Here is a 17761-nt window from a genome sequence, read left to right as displayed (position 1 = left end):
CCACTATTTTTGAAGGCCTTATTTGAACAATTTATTATCAGGTTTTTGATTGTACCAAGTGTACTGGTAAGAAGAATAGACAATTTAGTAGTGGAACAATGGCTTGAAGACGAAATGAATCTATATTTGTAAGGTGTTTTGTGTAGCTTCGGAAGCCAATACATAGTTGGGACTTTCATTGTATTTGGTTCTGCTTGTAAAGCGGTAGCTAAAAGTTTATGTTTGTTACAGATGTCGTTTTCTGAAAATGGAGTCAGTTGGAATGTTGGTGAATTGGTGATTTCTTTTTTCAGAACCTCAATGTAAAATTTACGTCAAACAATAATAATATTATTAGCAGCTTTATCGGCCGGGACAAAAACAAATTCCTTGGCTAGTTCTTTTAGTTTATGTTTGATACGAGAAATAGGTTTATTGTGGTTATTGTTAAGAGTAAAATGTTCTTTAAAATGTTGAATACGTATATCAACTATGTTCATTACTGATTTAAAAAAAAGAGTCCAAAGATTTTTTGTCAGCTTTTTCCCGTTTTATCCATTTCAAACAGTAAGTATGGAGTGAGTCGTGGATGATATTACGACGCTCATTCCAATTAATAATTGACGGGGGACGATATTTAGGTCCTTTACTGAGGAATGATTTTAACTCTCGGTCTTGAACGATGTTAAGATCTCCTGTTATATCATGGGAAATGGGTCCATAAATGTATTCGGAATTACTGCAATTACATGAAGTAGGTGTATTTTCATTGATATTAACATCTTTACACAATTGGCTATAATTAAACACAAATTTCCGGGTAGATTTCTTGTAAATATAACAAATAAGAGGGAGCTCAGTATTATCAAAATATCTCGGAATTTGTTCTTTAACAGAATGGTCGTTAAAAATACCGGCAATATTTACAAAATCAAAACCTTTATTGACATACTTTATTTTAATAAACTGTTTTTTATGATCTTCAGGGCGATCAATTTTGGGAAACAGTTTAGAATAACAATATGCCATTATAATTTGAACGATTTCATACTTAGGACTGCTATATGAAATTGTGTTGCAATCCTCTAAAATTTTATTTAACTTATTAACCGGTAATGAACAGAGCTTTGTTAACAGATAATGTCTGCCGTTGTTTTTTGAAATAGAAATTAGGTCCGAAATATTGGTATGATTGGTCCGAAATTTTCTTTGATTGCGATTTTTTCTACGACCATGAGAACGGTTTTTACGAACAGTTTTAGAAACTATTTCCAAAATGTACTAAACTAAGTCCTCCATGCACGTTTCCTTTATATTTATTATGAATCTATAACGTAGATCAAACACAGAGCAAATGGAGCAGGTGCAAATAAATGAATTGAAAGAGCCACGATGATTCTTTTTCATATGTTATCCATGCGTTCCCATTTGTTAATTAAATTTTTCCCGAACAATGTTTAATTAAATTTGTTCTTCACGATTCAGTTATTGACATTTATCTTCCAGTGCGCGTTTGTTTACATTCCTTCATCACGGTTTTCTCCTCGCACTTGTGATGTTGGGTGACCGAAGTTCTAACGAAACGTCTCGTAGTTTAGGTCACTGCATACGGAATATATCGGCTAATAAGTGAACGGAAAGACAATAACTCAAAAGCAGTACATTTATGACGATTTTGATATTAACAAAAATTGTTTTTACAAGAAAGTTCACGTACACTTGTTTAATAGTAAAACTTAGCCATTCAAGTTTATAAAACATATTCATTTTTTTTTATTTGAAGTTTGATATGACTTTAAACTCATCCATTCAATTACAATTTTTAAAATGCTGGCGAGGTGTCTGACTTTGGAGGGTACGTGGAAATGGTCATGTTAACCTATTTATTTTCAATGGTTTGTTTGTTATGATTACTGTAACTGCTGTTACAGAATGATAATTAGTACAAGTAGAGATATAAATTTTAGCTTAAATACCTTCACTACATTTTGAACCTTGATATCCTGCTTTACAACCGCCAACTATCATACAATTTCCATTAAAATGATCACAAGACTCGTTTTTGCAATTGCTACAGGACATAGAACAGTTTTCTCCGTAGGTTCCTTTGCCACATGCTAAAAAATACAAAGTTCAATGTACTTCAGAAAACAGATTAAATTTTGATTCCAACCTTGAACAAAATTTTTATAACAAACAAATAAATAGAAATTGAGGTATATGAGTAGTTAATTTCCCCCCAAAAAAACAAATTCAGTATGAAAATACCACATGAAACACAGATAATAGAAAAACATTATGTTATAATGATATCAGAATGAACTACATACAAAATATGTACATAACATGCTACCTATTTTTATTGATTTTTATGTGTGTATGACCGTACTGTGACCTATAATGGTTTACTTTTATAAATTTTGACTTGGATGGAGAGTTGTCTCATTGGCACTCATACCACATCTTCTTATATCTATATATGATATATATCATATAATGATATTAACGATAATTGCTGCGATTGATTTACCATCGAAATATGAGTGCTTATTTACTAAAACCATCCAAAACCTGGTTGTCAAATATAAATTTCCTACATTAAGACTAAACTAAAACAAAATGATTTTCAGAATTTTCCTGACAATAAATTCGGAACAAATTCTTCGTGGTTATCTAACTGTTTATATGTTTACTAATAAAGTAAACGCACAATGTTTTTATATAGTATAATGGCAGATGTGCAATTATTATGAGAAGTACATGTAGATTTTTTAAATAGTTAGTATATAAATTTACATTCATTATTGTCTATGTCTGTCTTTAATTACAGTCGATTACTAAATGAGAGATCGTCCTCTTTGATTTTCTACGTGTGGACATAATTCTGCACTAATATTATATTTTTGCTTTGTTCCTCTTGTGAGTTCCTCGTTTACCGTAATATTATAGTATGGAAAGTCTGTCTGCAGACCGGTATGTATTTAGTGAATGTCACGCCCCATATGACGTAAAAAGAAAGCTTTTGTAGATTTCGAAAAAAAAATCCAAACAGAAGGTTAATTTTCCCCTATCTACCAATCCTCCCCGTTTCTCGTAGTATTTAAAGTTTATAAGCCCTTTATCAACTTAAAAAGCTGGAAAACTGCTTTTAACATACAAATTGACTTCTACATCGACATGAAAAGCATGAAGTTTTGTGTAGACCATCGCACTTCGGCGTAGCTATCAACAAGATAGTGTCACAATACCACTATCGCACTTCAGCGTCAAACCATTGAACATCAGCGTGACTATCGCAGTTCGGAGTACCATCGCGGTTCAGAGTCCTACATATATATATGTTGTGAATACATTTAATTAAAACAATCAAATATTTTCATTCAGCACACAATTATGACACACGACAACTACTGACAAGGCTCCTGACTTGGCGCAGGTACATGAAAATATCTATGTTAACCGAATTTATTTTGAATGGTTTGTTATTATTACTGTAACTGTTGTTATAGAATGATAATTAGTATAAGTAGAGATATGAATTTTGGCTTATATACCTTCCCTACATTTTGAACCATGATATCCTGCTTTACAATCGCCAAATATAATACAATTTCCATTAAAATGATCACAAGACTCGTTTATGCAACTGCCACAGGACATAGAGCAGTTTTCTCCGTAGGTTCCTTTGCCACATGCTAAAAATACAAAGTTCAATGTACCTTAGAAATCAGATTAGATTTATTACAAACAAATAACTATAAATTGAGGTATATGAGTAGTTAAATTGATATCTGATTCAGATTTTGTTAACTTTGTTTTGCCTGTTTTTGGACATTTTGATATCATTTCTAAACAGAAAATCAGCTGCACATTTCATGTAATATACTTTTCCTAATAAAGATGCATTTATTTAATGATCAATATTATTCAGTTGCAGTTGCTTCCTGATACATTCACGGAAGCAACCACTTGTTCTTGCAATTTTATCAACCTTTTTCTTGTCTTTTGACATGTCATATATTTCTTTTCGGGAAACAAAGTGAACTTACTATCTTTGCATCTTGGCCCGCGCCATCCTGATTTACATACTCCCAATGGATCACAAGTTCCATTGGAATTGTCACAATTGTCGGTTATGCAATTTCTACATTTTTGAAGACAGTCTTTCCCAAATGTTCCTCTCTCACATTCTAGATAATAAAACAGATAATTGTTATTCCAAAAAAACTAAATTCAGTATGAAATACCACATGAAACACAGATATTAAAACACATTATGTTATTATGATATCAGAATGAACTACATACAAAAAATGTTCATTACATGCCACCTACTTTGATAGATTTTTATGTTTGTATGATATATATCGTATTATGATAATTACGATAATTGTCGCTTTTGATTTACCATTGACATACGAGCTCTTATTTACTATAACCATCAATAACCTTGTTGTCAAAAGTAAATTTCCTACTTTTAGTCCAAACTAAAACAAAATAATGTTCAGAATTCCCAATAAATTCGAAACAAATTCTTCGAGGTTGTCTAACTGTTTATATGTTTACCAATAAAGTAAACGCACAATTTTCTTATATAGTGTTATTGCATAAGCATTGGTGAATATTGTCTCGAGATGATTTTGATATTGCACGATTTCGAGAGTCCAATATATATACTTTGCGAGGGATTATATTCACCAATATTCATGCAATACCCCTTTTTTGTATAGCAAATTTTGAAAACCTATTTCAAACACATATATGTAACTGATGAAACCGATAATTTGAACCATATTTGAACCAGTGCAATATCATAGGATACAGCCGCGAAAAAAAAAATCAACAAAAATACGTCTTTAGAGCAATACACAGTCTTCAACAATGGACAGGTGTCTCCAAAACATATATAGCTTTATATCATCCCAAGTCCTGACAAGGTTCCTGACTTGGTACAGGTACGTGAAAATGGCTCTGTTAACCTATTTATTTTGAATGGTTTGTTATTATTACTGTAACTATTGTTAAAGAATAATAATTAGTATAGGAATACCATTCTAAACAAAAGTTCAGCTGCACATTTCATGTAATATACTTTTCCTAATAAAGGTGCATTTATTTAATGATCAGTATTATCCAGTTGCAGTTGCTTCCTGATACACTCAGCTTTTGATTTTGCCATTTTAATCAGGACTTTCCGTTTTGAATTTCCCTTGGAGGTCGGTATTTTTGATATTTTACTATTTGCAACTATCTGTTCTTGGAATATTATCAACTTTTTATTTTCTTTTGACATGTAAAATATATTTTTCGGGAAACAAAGTGAACTTACTATCATTGCATTTTGGCCCGCGCCATCCTGATTTACATACTCCCAATGGATCACAAGTTCCATTGAAACGGTCACAATTGTCGGATATGCAATTTCTACATTTTTGAAGACAGCTCTTCCCAAATGTTCCTCTCTCACATTCTAGATAATAAAACAGATAATTGTTATTGTTGTCTAATGTAAATTTCCTACATTAAGTCTAAACTAAAACAAAATAATGTTCAGAATTTTCCTGACAATATATTCGGAACAAATTCTTCGTGGTTGTCTAACTGTTTATATGTTTACTAATAAAGTAAACGAAAAATCTTTTCATAAAGTGTTATTGCATAAAAAATTGTGAATATTGTCTCGAGATGATTTTGCTATTGCACGAGCTCGCGAATCCAATATATATACTTAACAAGGGACTATATTCACCAATATTCATGAAATAGTATAATTTGAAATTTTGAAACACATTTCTGCCACTGATGAAACCGATAATTTCAACCATATTTGCACCAGTGCCTTAACTTAGAATACCGCTGCGAAAGAAAATCCAAAAAAATACATCTTTAGAGCAACATGCAGTCTTCAACAATGGACAGGTGTCTCTACAACATATCAAGCTCTGTATTTCATCCCGAATCTATATATATATAGTCTATATATAGAAATGTACAATGTTTAGTTAAGATCCATTTATTACACCTTGTGATCCGTTTATTTGGCAATCGCCAATGGCAGTCAGCAGGATGTAAGAACATTTGTTGTTCGACCTGTTAGTCAAATGCGTTTTGTTAAAATATACTTTTTCACTCTTTTGGTCTTTTGGAAAATGTTGTTTGTGCTGTAATTAGACCCCTCTAACAAGAAATTTGATTTGCATGCACACGTATAAAAATTGCGGTTTTTATCCAACGCAATCATAGGTTTGAACGTTGTTTTCAACTTAGACTTTTTATATTTTTTCGTTTGGGCTTGTATTATATTTGCCTTCGGGTTTATATGATCCGTTCATCCTATTTTGACTCCTCAAAATTCAAGAGTCTATCCTAAATTGAGGTAAATTATGTGTCCTTCCAATAACCGTTTCGATTCCTAACATCACTGAAGAGACATTAATTGTCGAAATCCGGATATGGTGTTCAAAAAATCTTTGCACCTTTGTTTGCGGTATACCATCTATGCCGTAAGGTTATTGTTTTCTGTTTTGTTTTAATTTATAGTTACGATCCATTTATTACACCTTGTGATCCGTTTATTTGGCAATCGCCAATAGCAGTCAGCAGGATTTAAGAACATTTGTTGTTCGACCTGTTAGTCAAATGCGTTTTGTTACAATATACTTTTTCATTCTTTTTGTATTTTGGAAAATGTTGTTTGTGCTGTTATTAGACCCCTCTAACAAGAAATTTGTTTTGCATGCACACGTATAAAAATTGAGGTTTGTATCCAACGCAATCATAGGTTTGAACGTTGTTTTCAATTTAGACTTGTTTATTTTTTTTCGTTTGGCTTGTATTATATTTGCCTTCGGGTTTATATGATCCGTTCATCCTATTTTGACTCCTCAAAATTCAAGAGTCTTTCCTAAATTGAGGTAAATTATGTGGCCTTCCAATTACCGTTTCGATTCCTAACATCACTGAAGAGGCATTAATTGTAGAAATCCGGATGTGGTGTTCAAAAAATCTTTGCACCTTTGTTTGCGGTATACCATCTTTGCCGCAAGTTTATTGTTTTCTGTTTGGTATTAAATTATAGTTGAGATCCATTTATTACACCTTGTGATCCGTTTATTTGGCAATCGCCAATAGCAGTCAGCAGGATTTAAGAACATTTGTTGTTCGACCTGTTAATCAAATGCGTTTTGTTAAAATATACTTTTTCACTCTTTTGGTCGTTTGGAAAATGTTGTTTGTGCTGTATTTAGATCCCTCTAACAAGAAATTTGTTTTGCATGCACACGTATAAAAATTGCGGTTTTTATCCAACGCAATGATAGGTTTGAACGTTGTTTTCAATTTAGACTTGTTGATATGTACATATATATATATATAGTTGTGAATACATTTAATTAAAACAAATATTTTCATTCAGCACACAATTATGACAACTACTGACAAGGTTCCTTACTTAGGACAGGTATGTGCAAATGGCTATGTTAACCTATTTATTTTGAAGGGTTTGTTATTATTACTGTAACTGTTGTTACAGTATGATAATTAGTATAGGGATACCATTTCTAAACAGAAATGCAGCTGCACATTTCATGCTATAAAGATGCATTTATTAAATGATCAATATTATTCAGTTGTAGATGCTACCTGATACACTCATAGTTATCAGAAGATGACAGTTGTTTTGCATTCGTTAGATGTGTTTGAGCTTTTGATTTTGCAATTTTATAAAGGACTTTCTGTTTTGAATTTCCCTTAGAGATTGGTATTTTTGTTATTCTACTTTTTGCTACTTCCTGTTCTTGCAATTTTATCAACTTTTCATTGTCTTTTGACCTGTTATATATTGTTTTCGGGAAACAAAGTGAACTTACTATCATTGCATCTTGGCCCGCGCCATCCTGATTTACATACTCCCAAATGGATCACAAGTTCCGTTGAAACGGTTACAAAAGAGGGACGAATGATACCAGGGGGACAGTCAAACTCATAGATCGAAAACAAACTGACAACGCCATGGCCAAAAATAAAAAGACAAACAGACAAATAATAGTACAGATGACACAACAAAGAAAACTAAAGACTAAGCATCACGAACCCCACCAAAAACTGGGGGTAATCTCAGGTGCTCCGGAAGGGTATGCAGATCCTGTTCCACAATTGTCGTATATGCAATTTGAACATTTTTGAAGACAGCTATTCCTAAATGTTCCTCTATCACATTCTAGATAATAATACAGATAAGTGTTTATTCCAAAAAAACTAAATTCAGTATGAGCATACCACATAAAACACAGAGAGAAGAAAAAACATTATATTATAATGATATCAAAATGAACAACATTACATGCCGCTATTTTGATTGATTTTTACCATAATTCTTCTAAATTAAAACAGTCTATAAAAAGTTGATCTTTTTTTTTATTAAGTCTTTGATTTCGAATCAGGATCACACAATTCCGTAGGACTAACACCATTCACGTTATCACACATATTTCTATCTTAACAATGCCATTCAAACATACAATTATCACCATAGATATTGGCACTGCAGCCTACACCAACAATTCTATATGTAAGGAATATTGCCTAATCTGTTTACACTAAATGGATTCTTTTCCCTACCATGTAGCAGTGTATACCTAGCTTAAGAAAGTTTACGTTCTACGACAGGTATGTGTGATGTCAAATGACCAGGAATTACAGATTTGAATACAGTTTCCATAAGTTCTCATTTTGAGCCAAATGAACCAGAAAAGATAAAATATAAAAGGGGGAGAATGAACCTATGATAAACATAAATAAGAAAACATTCAGTTTTTTTTCTATCATATATATCGTACATTTTTGAAGACAGCTACTCCCAAATGTTCTTATATCAAATTCTAGATAATAATACAGAATGATAATTATTATAAGTAGGGATATAAATTTTGGCTTACATACCTTCACTACATTTTGAACCATGATATCCTGCTTTACAACCGCCAACTATCAGACAATTTCCCATAAAATGATCACAAGACTCGTTTATGCAATTGCTACAGGACATAGAACAGTTAATTCCGTAGGTTCCTTTGCCACATGCTAAAAAATGCAAAGTTCGGTGAATTTCAGAAAACAGATTCAATTTTGTTTTGAATAAGTTAATTCGAACCGTGAAAAAAATTATTATAACAAAATAATAACTAGAAGTTAGGTACCTTAGTAGCTCAATTGATATCTGATTTGGTTTTTGTTAACTCTCTTGTGCCTGTTTTTGGATATATTGATACCATTTAAAAAAAATTCAGCTGCACAATTCATGTAATATACTTTTCCTAATAAAAATGCATTATTTAGTGATCAATATCATTCAGTTGCAGTTGATTCTTAGTACATGCACAGTTGCAAACACCTATTCTTGCATTATTTTTAACTTTTTATTGTCTTTTTTCATGTTATATATTGATTACGGGAAACAAAGTGAACCTACTATCATTGCATCCTGGCCCGCGCCATCCTGATTTACATACTCCAGATGGACCACAAGTTCCATTGAAACGGTCACAATTGCCGGATAAGCAATTGGTACATTTTTGAAGACAGTTATTTCCAAATGTTCCTGTATCACATTCTAGATAATAATACAGATTAGTGTTTATTCCAAAAAAACTAAATTCAGTATGAGCATACCACATAAAACACAGAGAGAAGAAAAAACATTATATTATAATGATATCAAAATGAACAACATTACATGCCGCTATTTTGATTGATTTTTACCATAAGTCTTCTAAATTAAAACAGTCTATAAAAAATTGATCTTTTTTTATTAAGTCTTTGATTTCGAATCAGGATCACACAATCCCGTAGGACTAACACCATTCACGTTATCACACATATTTCCATCTTAACAATGCCATTCAAACTTACAATTATCACCATAGGTATTGGCACTGCAGCCTACACCAACAATTCTATATGTAAGGAATATTGCCTAATCTGTTTTCACTAAATGGATTCTTTTCCCTACCATGTAGCAGTGTATACCTAGCTTAAGAAAGTTTACGTTCTACGACAGGTATGTGTGATGTCAAATGACCAGTAATTACAGATTTGAATACAGTTTCCATAAGTTCCCATTTTGAGCCAAATGAACCAGAAAAGATAAAATAAGAAAGGGGGTAATGAACCTATGATAAACATAAATAAGAAAACATTCAGTTTTTTTCTATCATATATATCGTACATTTTTGAAGACAGCTACTCCCAAATGTTCTTATATCAAATTCTAGATAATAATACAGAATGATAATTATTATAAGTAGGGATATAAATTTTGGCTTACATACCTTCACTACATTTTGAACCATGATATCCTGCTTTACAACCGCCAACTATCAGACAATTTCCCATAAAATGATCACAAGACTCGTTTATGCAATTGCTACAGGACATAGAACAGTTAATTCCGTAGGTTCCTTTCCCACATGCTAAAAAATGCACAGTTCGGTAAACTTCAGAAAACAGATTCAATTTTGTTTTGAATAAGTTAATTCGAACCGTGAAAAAAATTATTATGACAAAACAATAACTAGAAGTTGAGGTACCTTAGTAGCTCAATTGATATCTGATTTGGTTTTTGTTAACTTTGTTGTGCCTGTTTTTGGATATATTGATACCATTTAAAAAAAATTCAGCTGCACAATTCATGTAATATACTTTTCCTGATAAAAATGCATTATTTAGTGATCAATATCATTCAGTTGCAGTTGATTCTTAGTACATGCACAGTTGCAAACACCTATTCTTGCATTGTTTTTAACTTTTTATTGTCTTTTTGCATGTTATATATTGTTTACGGGAAACAAAGTGAACTTACTATCATTGCATCCTGGCCCGCGCCATCCTGATTTACATACTCCAGATGGACCACAAGTTCCATTGAAACGGTCACAATTGCCGGATAAGCAATTGGTACATTTTTGAAGACAGTTATTTCCAAATGTTCCTATATCACATTCTAGATAATAATACAGATTAGTGATTATTCCAAAAAAACTAAATTCAGTATGAGCATACCACATAAAACACAGAGAGAAGAAAAAACATTATATTATAATGATATCAAAATGAACAACATTACATGCCGCTATTTTGATTGATTTTTACCATAAGTCTTCTAAATTAAAACAGTCTATAAAAAATTGATCTTTTTTTATTAAGTCTTTGATTTCGAATCAGGATCACACAATTCCGTAGGACTAACACCATTCACGTTATCACACATATTTCCATCTTAACAATGCCATTCAAACTTACAATTATCACCATAGGTTTCGGCACTGCAGCCTACACCAACAATTCTATATGTAGGAATATTGCCTAATCTGTTTTCACAAAATGGATTCTTTTCCCTACCATGTAGCAGTGTATACCTGGCTTAAGAAAGTTTACGTTCTACGACAGGTATGTGTGATGTCAAATGACCAGTAATTACAGATTTGAATGCAGTTTCCATAAGTTCCCATTTTGAGCCAAATGAACCAGAAAAGATAAAATATAAAAGGGGGAGAATAAACCTATGAAAATCATAAATAAGAAAACATTCAGTTTTTTTTCTATCATATGTATCGTACATTTTTGAAGACAGCTACTCCCAAATGTTCTTATATCAAATTCTAGATAATAATACAGAATGATAATTATTATAAGTAGGGATATAAATTTTGGCTTACATACCTTCACTACATTTTGAACCATAATATCCTGCTTTACAACCGCCAACTATCAGACAATTTCCCATAAAATGATCACAAGACTCGTTTATGCAATTGCTACAGGACATAGAACAGTTAATTCCGTAGGTTCCTTTTCCACATGCTAAAAAATGCAAAGTTCGGTGAACTTCAGAAAACAGATTCAATTTTGTTTTGAATAAGTTAATTCGAACCGTGAAAAAAATTATTATAACAAATAAATAACTAGAAGTTGAGGTACCTTAGTAGCTCAATTGATATCTGATTTGGTTTTTGTTAACTTTGTTGTGTCTGTTTTTGGATATATTGATACCATTTTAAAAAAAATTCAGCTGCACAATTCCTGTAATATACTTTTCCTAATAAAAATGCATTATTTAGTGATCAATATCATTCAGTTGCAGTTGATTCTTAGTACATGCACAGTTGCAAACACCTATTCTTGCATTATTTTTAACTTTTTATTGTCTTTTTGCATGTTATATATTGATTACGGGAAACAAAGTGAACTTACTATCATTGCATCCTGGCCCGCGCCATCCTGATTTACATACTCCAGATGGACCACAAGTTCCATTGAAACGGTCACAATTGCCGGATAAGCAATTGGTACATTTTTGAAGACAGTTATTTCCAAATGTTCCTGTATCACATTCTAGATAATAATACAGATTAGTGTTTATTACAAAAAACTAAATTCAGTATGAATATACCACATAAAACACAGATATTGGAAAACATTTTATTATCATGATATCAGAATGAACAACATACAAGAAAATTTACATTACATGCCGCCTACTTTGACTGATTTTAATGTCTGTTTGATATATATCGTATTATGATAATTACGATAATTGCCACTTTCCATTTACCATTAATATATGACTGTTTATTTACTATAACCTTGCAAAAACCTGCTTGTCAAATGTAAAGATTCTATATTAATTTTAAACTAAAAATGACATTAAATTCTGAAAAAATTCTTCCTGGTTGTCTTACTTTTCATGTTTATTTAAATAGGATACGCAGAAATTATTTTATACAACGTTATTGCATAACAATTCATGAATATTGTCTCGAGAAGATTTTGAAATTGCACAAGCCTGCCAGTCCAATATATATATTCGCCAAGAGAAAATATTCACCAATATTCACTTTTTTGTATAGCAAATTTTGAAAACCTATTTCAAGCAGATATTTGTCATTGATATGTTGATAATTGAAGCTATATTTGCAATATCATAGAAAACAGTACTCTTAACTACCGTTTCGTTCGGTGGGAAATATTACGATGCTATACATCAATTAAAAGTACTTTATATGAAGATCTTTTACGAGAATAAGGACAACGACTAATAAAATAGGATAACATGGCTGCAATATATAGCAACCCCCGACCAATATAATTCCTCAAGCAGAGCTCTTGTGATTATATTAATGTCTCGAGTTGATACGGATGTGATATTGAAAAACCATATCATATATACTTTATCATATACCTAGAAAGAAGATGACGTTATAACAATAAGGGGTTTCATAAAGCCTATGGAACAGTGACCGATATCGATGAAGTGGCGTCATTCAGTTAGGGATTTGATAAAGCCGTTGCAATTGTGACTGATATCGATATCATCACGAATGACTGATACAACATGATTGCCATTGATTGCATTACATATACAATTCAATTGTATTTACAACTAAGTATTTAATTCAAAATATGAAATTGCTGCATTCTGTTTAACCGTTGAGTAGAGAAAAATATGAAGAGCACTTTCATGATATAAAGTACAGTATTTTATTGATATTTGTATTATACTATTTGAAAATAATTTTGAAACCACATTTTGAAAGTTATCTAACTCATGTAGTAACCTTAAATCTGTATCTGATGTTTTGCGAAGTAATATGTATGTTTATTGTTCAATCAAATTATATTGATATTGTAAAAAGTATCGTCGAAAAGCTAACCAATCAACAAAAAGAAGCAGTAAAATGGAAACAATAAAGACGAACATTAATTCACGTGTTTGAGAGAAATATAAAACTACAGGAAATGTATGCGTTTATTACGTAAAAAGACTTTAAAGCGGAATATATACATCATTTGTCAATGATGGATGGATGTCCCATCGGTAACAAAAACGCAACTCACTTCCAGGATATGCTAGCATTTGTTAACATTAATACATTTACGTCAGGACAAACAAAATTTCCTGTTTATTTTTTATTCAAATAATTGAAACCAACATTAAGTAATATGGACAGTGTAATATAGGATGCATAAATATGTTCTATCGCCTTATCTTCGATTTAGTCATATTTTTACACGATGCTATCAGATATACTAGTATTCATATTCAATATGACGAATATCTAAACCATACAAAACGTTATCGACTTTTTAAGGTTATGATTTTTTGTTAGATTTAGCTACTGCGCAACCTTTCCTGAAATACATAAATGATTGTGTTACTGTCGTATCATGCTGATTGGTGTTTTACAAGTTACGTGTTTTGACCCCAAACATGAAAAGAAGTTACTACGGAAAAATAACTACATTTGTTAATCTATCTTATATTATGGCCATATTACGCAAATATATTTATATTGGACAGCATTAGAGCTGTGTTTTAATACATATATATGGTTGCTGTAAATGTTTCAACAGTTTGAGTTCAAATTCCGCACAGGTAATGATATAAAGTGCAGGTGATTCATTTGTCTCATTAGTGTATTTACCTTGATCACAACGATTTCCCTTGAAGCCTGCTTTACAAGATGTACATGATCCATCCAAAATACTGCACGTAACATCATTGCAATTATCTGGACAGGAAAATTCACATTGTGATCCATGTCGTCCTACGGGGCAGCCTCAGAACAAGAGTAGTCATAAATCAACAAAATGTTGTTATTCAATATGTATTCATTATATTCTATTTTTGTTGTTGTTTATTTTTACATGTTTGGATTTTTTTCTGTTCGTTCATATAAGGGGATATTTTCATGTCCTCAGTGAATATTTGTTCCTGGTTTCTTGAATGAATGTCGTTTTCAAAAATTAAGAATTTCAAATTTTTCGGTATCATGTACTTTTGTACTATCAGTTTACATTATATCAAAAGTTCGTTGAATTGAACGTGTCTTAAGCTATACATATAGTTATCTGCCTTTGCCTACTTTTCATGATTGCTCAGTCTTTTTAGGTGTCAGACCACCAATTCAAAATCCCTATCTTTCCAACCAAATTTTGCAATTTTCACAGCTTTCTTAATATTTTACCTTAAGTTTAACTTCATAGAAACCAGGTTAACCTGAATTGTACATGTATCACCTTTCTAAATGCCAATTTTTAACCCATGTTTAAAGCCTTCTAAGAAAGAACTGCCTTTTGGAAGTCAAGTACTACTGAAAATAACCCCTGGTTTTCTGGAAATCTTAAATTAGTATACTATGGAGCGCATTTATCCTTAATTTTTTATACAAACTCATAGACAAGTATATTTTGGCTCAAAATGGTCTAAATATATTTCTCTTTCACCAAAAGTTTCATGTCTGCAAATTTGTTGGTTAGTTTAAGTAAACAATGACATCAAAAGCACTTTTTTGTCAGAGTAGGGCTACTTTTACATACGTTCTAAATTGGAGGGAGTGAATTGGTGGTCTGACACCTAAAGAGACATAAAAGTTTATCAGAAGTCTTTTGTTTTGCTTAATTCTTAATCCTTGGTCAATGTGTAGTAAAACAAATTCTATCTGAGCATTATGCGACTTATATTGCTAAACTCACAGCTCAATTTAAACTGACTGTAATGTATGACTTTAATAGAAAATACTTGAAAATTTAATTTCAGACCACAAGAACATAAGCTTTCAATATCAAGATCAATTTTGGTTGATTTTTCCTTGTTTTTCCTACTGCTTAAAAGACTTTCCACAATTTTTTCAATGAGTTTAGTAAAAAAATCATAGGTATTGAAATGTCAAAGAATATTGACCCCCCTTTTTCATCAGGTGTCAGTATAATCTACTAATTGATCAATAATGCAGTTATGGTCATGAAACAATTTTTATTTACTATCAGTCAATAAAATTTAAGGTAAAGAACTTTCATTTGAGACAATTTATGGGATTGGGATGAGTTTATGCAGTGTTTACATAAGGCTATGCTATCTGTTAAATATATGGAATGACGCAATGATATAATGGGTAAAAATCAAATTATTTCATAAAATCTTCATGACTACAATTTTTTTGGTAGTAAACAACCTATGTTTTAATGTTTAATACCACAGAAACAACTTACTGTGCATTCACAACAATTTCAGACATTTTTTTATATGAATGCCTATTGTAAGGGTGGGAAAAGCTAAAAATGGCACAAATTCAGGATTAAGGCTTTCATTTTGCAATATGTGACTTTTTTTTGCCAGAAAAAGGTTGAAATGTGGCTATTTGCATTTCAAATGATCAGTTAAGACAAAAAATTAATTGTTTTTCTGATTTTTTGGTTCACCGCTTTTCGCTTTAAAGGTGTCAGACCACCAATTCAAAATCCCTATCTATTCAACCAAATTTTTCAATTTTCACAGCTTTCTTAATATTTTACCTTAAGTTTAACTTCCTAGAAACCAAGTGTATCCTGAATTGTACATGTATCACCTTTCTAAATGCCAATTTTCAACCCATGTTTAAAGCCTTCTAAGAAAGAACTGCCTTTTGGAAGTCAAGTACTACTGAAAATAACCCCTGGTTTTCTGGAAATCTTAAATTAGTATACTATGGAAAGCATAAATCCTCAATTTTTAATACAAACCCATAGACAAGTAAATTCCAGCTCAAAATGATCTAAATATATTTCTCTTTCACCAAAATGTTCATGTCTGCAAATTTGTTGGTTAGTTTAAGTAAACAATGCATCAAAAGCACCTGGAGGGAATGAATTGGTGGTCTGACACCTTTTACTTTACGTATGTACAAGTTTTTTATTATAATATGTACTGAATCATGGCTAGGAACGATATGCGAAAAAAAATATATTTCCACAACCTCTTACTTACACCTGTTGTTCTCAAAAGAACAAAACTAAAGCAAAATATTTATTCCTCTCACGAAGGGAGTCTTCCTATACAATGGTAAACACATACGTGCCGCTGGTATGGGTTACTTTTTTGTAATGTCAAAGACAGCAATGGGGTGAAATTTCACGGAAGTATTATATCAATGGGTAGGAATTTACATGTCAATGGGTCATAAATGTACATCTTCTATAAAGATGTCTGAAAAAACTGTGTTCTGATCTTTTTATCTAATAATATGAATGATCCCACGTGGTTTAATGTCTAAGTAAGATGTCATAATAGCTGAGAAATATATATAAATTGGTTGTGATTGTTCTATGAAGTATATGAATGGGTGGGGATTTTCGTGGGGGGGTTTAAATCCCAGCATCACAGCTGTACTCTAATTTGTATGTTGAGCCCCCCACCCCCCAATGATTCCTCCAAACCCTATCCGTGGAGATTTTCTTATCTAGCTGCACCAAAACCTAAGTTTAGAACTACATGTATTATGAGAATAGCTTTTATTCAGAAAAATAAAAACACAGTTTATTATGAAGCTAAATTCAATTTTCTAATATGTTTATACTATTGCAATTGTATTTGCATATTTTTAAATATGATATAATAGCCTTCTTAGATTTATTTTATGAGCTATGAATAATTTGATATGTTATAATATTATTAGAAACATTGCATCCTGCTTTTATTCTAATAAGAAATTGTTGATTAGAGGGAGTGTTTGGATTTTTTTTTATAAACAATGCTATTATATCTGTTCCTGTTTGAACAAATATTCTATACCATTTATTCCGTCAGGAAAAAAATACTGTAATATTTCTTCCAGTGGAAACAATATTCCAGATTTTTTTTTGTTTATTTGGAACTCATATTATATAGAAACTTCTATGAAATGTTCACGCTTCTCCACATTTGATATTTTCGTATTCAATTAAATTTTTTCATGTTAGAGAAACCTTA

At 31.5% G+C, this 17761-nt stretch overlaps 1 protein-coding gene across 4 annotated transcripts in view; it reads right to left on the bottom strand.

Moving 5' to 3' along the window:
* The window catches only part of LOC127728931 (receptor-type tyrosine-protein phosphatase epsilon-like), a 102401-nt gene that overhangs the window by 41000 nt on the left and 43640 nt on the right, over window positions 1-17761 (bottom strand). For 2 of the 4 annotated variants that reach the window (XM_052236513.1, XM_052236521.1), the window contains 9 exons: window positions 14460-14594; window positions 12229-12369; window positions 11698-11838; window positions 9449-9589; window positions 8920-9060; window positions 5309-5449; window positions 4029-4169; window positions 3534-3674; window positions 1956-2096 (listed from right to left, as the gene is read on the bottom strand). In XM_052236513.1, coding sequence (XP_052092473.1) covers window positions 1956-2096; window positions 3534-3674; window positions 4029-4169; window positions 5309-5449; window positions 8920-9060; window positions 9449-9589; window positions 11698-11838; window positions 12229-12369; window positions 14460-14594 — 1263 coding nt within the window. Of the gene's footprint in view, window positions 1-1955; window positions 2097-3533; window positions 3675-4028; window positions 4170-5308; window positions 5450-8919; window positions 9061-9448; window positions 9590-10307; window positions 10443-11697; window positions 11839-12228; window positions 12370-14459; window positions 14595-17761 lie in introns of those variants that run through there. The other 2 variants (XM_052236528.1, XM_052236534.1) reach the window with 2 other exon arrangements.

Source organism: Mytilus californianus, unplaced genomic scaffold (genome assembly GCF_021869535.1).
Source record: "Mytilus californianus isolate M0D057914Y unplaced genomic scaffold, xbMytCali1.0.p SCAF_1, whole genome shotgun sequence".
Lineage (NCBI taxonomy): Eukaryota > Metazoa > Mollusca > Bivalvia > Mytilida > Mytilidae > Mytilus > Mytilus californianus.
The sequence above is the reverse complement of the archived record's forward strand: the minus strand, read 5'-3'. Positions and strand labels throughout refer to the sequence as shown.